The sequence below is a fragment of the Aplysia californica genome, unplaced genomic scaffold (assembly GCF_000002075.1).
Source record: "Aplysia californica isolate F4 #8 unplaced genomic scaffold, AplCal3.0 scaffold00665, whole genome shotgun sequence".
Lineage (NCBI taxonomy): Eukaryota > Metazoa > Mollusca > Gastropoda > Aplysiida > Aplysiidae > Aplysia > Aplysia californica.
The window spans coordinates 26,220-30,498 of record NW_004797935.1 but is presented as its reverse complement, the minus strand read 5'-3'; the positions used below and the strand labels follow the sequence as shown (position 1 = coordinate 30,498).

Here is a 4,279-nt window from a genome sequence, read left to right as displayed (position 1 = left end):
CACACACACACACACACACACACACACACACACACACACACACACACACACGCACATGCACACAAACACAAACATGCAAACAAACACCAGCGGTCCCTTGCATATATTCGACTAAACTAAACGTGCATGTGCATGATACTTAATATACGTTTGTCAGCAGCAGATCCAGCCTCTCTACATTTCCCGCACTGCTGAAGTACGTGTATCCCCCTTATTGTCTCCCTGTATTTTTAACACTGCTTTGTAGTGTGATATTCTGACCCAGTGAGCGTGACTGGAAATACTGGAATGCGCCATTGGTCGGTCCTTTTTCATTTGTCTTTCCCTCTTTTGTTTATTGTCAGTTTGTTATTCTTTTCCTCTTCTCCCCCCCCCCCCCCACCAGGGCAGTGCTACTGACTGAAATGTTTTTAGGCCATTCCCAAAGGGGGGATATTAACATGTTCTTATTCACAGTAGAATTGCAAATGGGCTGATTTATCAATGTCATGCTCATACTGTGCAGGAACAATGAAGGATAACTGCTGCTTTCCTTTCCTCACCCTTACCATCATCATTTATCCTCTACTTCTTTTGTATGTTTGTCACTCTCTTATGAACTGCTATTTTCGGGGGTGCCTTGATAGTCGAAGCAGACTTTTTTGCTATTGAGGCTGGAGAGGTGAACAGCGTAAGCATTATTCCCTGTTTGGACTTCTCTGTTGGCATCCACCCCTTGGCGCTCATATGACCTTATTCAGTTGCGAGCGCCGTAAAACCTTACTAAAACTAAACTTTGCTCATGTTCTTAATAACAACTGGACGGAAAAATGAAATCAAAAGGCGTAGTGCTTGAAGAAACGCACGTGGGCCGCTGACTGATAAAAAAACAACCTGGAAAAGATAAATGCAGTTTCTAGGGCTCTTGGATAGACATAAAGACTTTGAACATCTAGCTCTCACTGGCAAAATTGTAGGCAGACGAGGCAGAGGTAAACTCAGAGCAACGTACTTGGAGACCTTAAACAGATACATGACGGGGAAAGATCAGAATAACGTCGCTTTTTTTAGAGCATCCGAGCAAAGGAATAAACGTACATGATCGCTGATATGTTTCTCGTATTAGGCACTTTATGAAAATGAATGACCGTTACTATATCGATGTGCTTCTCTCTACTCCAACTCCCACCCACAGAGACAACGGAGCAAAGCGGCGAGTGCTTCCTCTCCTAGCTCCCCGGTGCGCCATTCCAATCCTGTGACGTCACAGCTTCGAGGAGAGGACGGCTGTGAACATACCCAAGGTGAGACAAAACCTATTGTGCATTGTCCATGTCTTCTCATCTTCTTTGTTTTATTCGAAACACTTAACACAATGGCTCTTGAACTTTTATCTATACTGAGAACTGTGTGTTTATTTCACAAAGAGATAGTTATGTCTAATAGTGCTTCAAAAATGATGAAATTGTACAGATTTAACGCCTCTACCAACACTATTAGGTTATTTAAGAGGCGTGATCTCCGAGTTCAACGTCCGTCTCCGAAAGGACCGCGCCAAATGGGAAATTCGTGTAAAGTGCCTTTCCCAAGGACACAACGTTGGACCGAGCTGAGGCTCGAACCCCCGAGCCCGCAGTCTCACGATTATGGATCCGGTAGATAGCGCTTTAAAAAGATTTGTAAAAGACGGTTGTGAAAATTTCCAAAGTTGAAAAAACAACAACCAAGGTGCATTGCCCGTGTCTTCATCGCTTCTTTGTTTTGTCCGAAAGACTTAACGTAACGGCTTTTGATATTTATCCTTCTTGTTCTCGTCTTATTTTCACAAGTCATTCACTTTCTTGTTGCCAATGATGTTTATTAGTAATAATATCTTGTTTCTGGGCAATTCACTCTGGATGGAGTTAACAGTTGCATGTCCAATACTGATATTTCTATTTAGATTTATTCACCAAGAAACACAACAAAGCGGATGATTGGCGGATGCTCTGTTGTGGGTTTTTTTTCTTTCCTATCAAACATCTATCATCCTGATCTCTCCTTTTTTTATGTTTGTTACTCTCTTGTAACACCTTATAACCTTATTATGTTGCAAATGCCGTAAAACACGTACTAAAACAAAAACATTACAAAGCTTTTTCTGTTCATTTGTTTTTCAACCCGGCCCTAGGTCTGACTGTGATATCAACCTCTAAAAATCCCAACGGACGTCCGAACTCCAGCCCATCGCGCGACGGAGCGCAAAATGGCGGAGGAGGGGGCGGAGCCAGATGCACTCAATCCCCGCCCCCTGACTATGCAGTAATCCATCGACGCAAACCTCCGAGCGGTTCTGCAGACGACAGCAGTGTGGCTGCCACGTCATCGTCAGCCTCCTCCTCCGCGCAACCAGCAGCGGGAGGGGGCGGGAGCAACCCGGCCTTCAGACGGTCATTTCCTTCCGGTCGCGCCAACCAGTCGACTTCTTCCGCTTCCGGTCCCCAGGTGATTCCTCCGGCCACCAAGATGACGTACCCACCTCGCGGTCGAGGGAAGCCGGACTCGGCGAAAAAGGGAGGAGGAGACGGAGGGGGAAGCGGGGCGGCTTCGGACGGATCGACCTCGTCAAGCGCCACCACTCCCAGTAAAAGTAACACCCACGGCGGTTCGGGCGGGAGGGGCAGTGGCGCCACCACACCGAGTCGCGCGGGTGTACTCAAAGGTCACGTGGACCCGCACGTGCGCCCCGCCTCGGCCGTGTCGGATCTGGCCCAGCAGAAGGGAAGCAGCCCAAAACACGTGGTCATCAGCGATATCGTGAGCGTGAGTATATCTGGTGTGACCTCGCCCTCCCCACCCACTGTGTACAACCCGAACTCGGACAAACTTAACGGTATTCTCAAGAGAGACAACTCCGTTCGCGTTGACCCTGTCGGGTTTGATCAGACCGATCAGAAACAGGTCAGGGGTCATTTTCAAACTTCGTTTATAGCCGGTGACGATTCTACCACGAACACTTCGTGTGACTCCACCAAGATCCCGCAGATTCTCCGAGCCTCTTCCGGGTCCCCTCCTCCCCCAAGGGACCCCTCACCCCCTCCTCCCCCACCGCCCCCGCCCCCAGAGGAAAACGCACCATCTTCTTCGAAAGGCCAAAAATCGACTCTGACCGTGGACACGAGCTTGACCACACCCGCGTCACGACACACCTCGTCCTCCGAGTCCCCGGAATGGCCGTCTCCCCCTGAACCACTGACGCCACAGACACCCCAGACGCCCAACGCTCCCGGACAAATGTCCTTCGACAGCGACACCATCCAGCGCATGCTTCGTTCGCTCCCATCCTCGCCCATTGCCAAAGACTACGACGACGAAGACATGGGCTTTCACGAGGGGACCGCCAGCTCCGTCGACGAACACGGCCAAGCCAAACCCGGAGCGAACGGTTCCTCAACTGCGAACGGGCGAAGAGGAAGCAAACTTTCTCGGACCAAAAGCCTGAACGTTCACGACCGTAACTCGAAACCGAACAACAACCCCCGGCGTCAACAGAGCGTGGACAGCTACAATCCAGCTAACCAGCCCGGTGGCTCGGCAGCTGGACATAGAGTAGACGTTCCCAAGCCTAGAATGTTCAACAAAATAGCTCTGGAGAAGGAGCTGAAGCAACGGAACAAGAACATTGCGGCTTCTTACCCGGACAGTGGGATAGGAATGTCTGCAGACACCGCCCCGTCTCTCAGGTCTGAGGGGAGTGCCAAGTCTGCTTTCGTCAAGACGGGTGAGTACATAATGCGGCAAGCGTTCTGAATGTTGTTGGTTGTGGAGGTGTCGTGTCTGTCTTGGAGTCCTCTGAGGCTGGCGTGCAACAATCTGCCATTCTCTCATGTGGTTGTTGGCTACTCTGTTGCTTTGTTCCAACGATCGTGCCGTTCATAACGTCATATTGTCAGTCCATTGTCATTCACAGAATTGATGGGTGGTTGGCGGGTGCTCTGGTGTGGTTTGCTTCTTCTTTCTTATCAAACATGTATCATCCTTATCTCCCCTTCTTCTTTTTTTTATATTTGTTACTCTCTTGTGACGCCTCTAATCTTCTCGCGCTCATATGACCTTATGCAGTTGCGAGTGCCGTAAAACTTCTACTGAAACAAATTAAAACATTCACAGAATAGTCTCTGAACTGGTGTTGCACAATGTGTTCCATTTGTGACTGTGCTTTATTATTATTATTATTATTTTTGTTATTATTATTATTTTCATTATTATTATTTTCTTTATTATTATTATCATTATCATGATTACTATCATCACCATCAGC

The 4,279-nt window shown here is 48.2% G+C and overlaps 1 protein-coding gene across 1 annotated transcript in view; it reads left to right on the top strand.

The window, feature by feature from the left end:
* Positions 1-3,858, top strand: part of LOC101854669 (sialidase) — a gene marked incomplete at its 5' end in the record, with an annotated part of 26,682 nt that extends 22,824 nt beyond the window's left edge. Inside the window, 2 exon segments of the mRNA XM_013087975.2 lie at positions 1,175-1,283; positions 2,150-3,858. Of these exon segments, the coding sequence (XP_012943429.2) occupies positions 1,175-1,283; positions 2,150-3,768 (1,728 nt within the window).
* Positions 3,859-4,279: the final 421 nt, after the last annotated feature.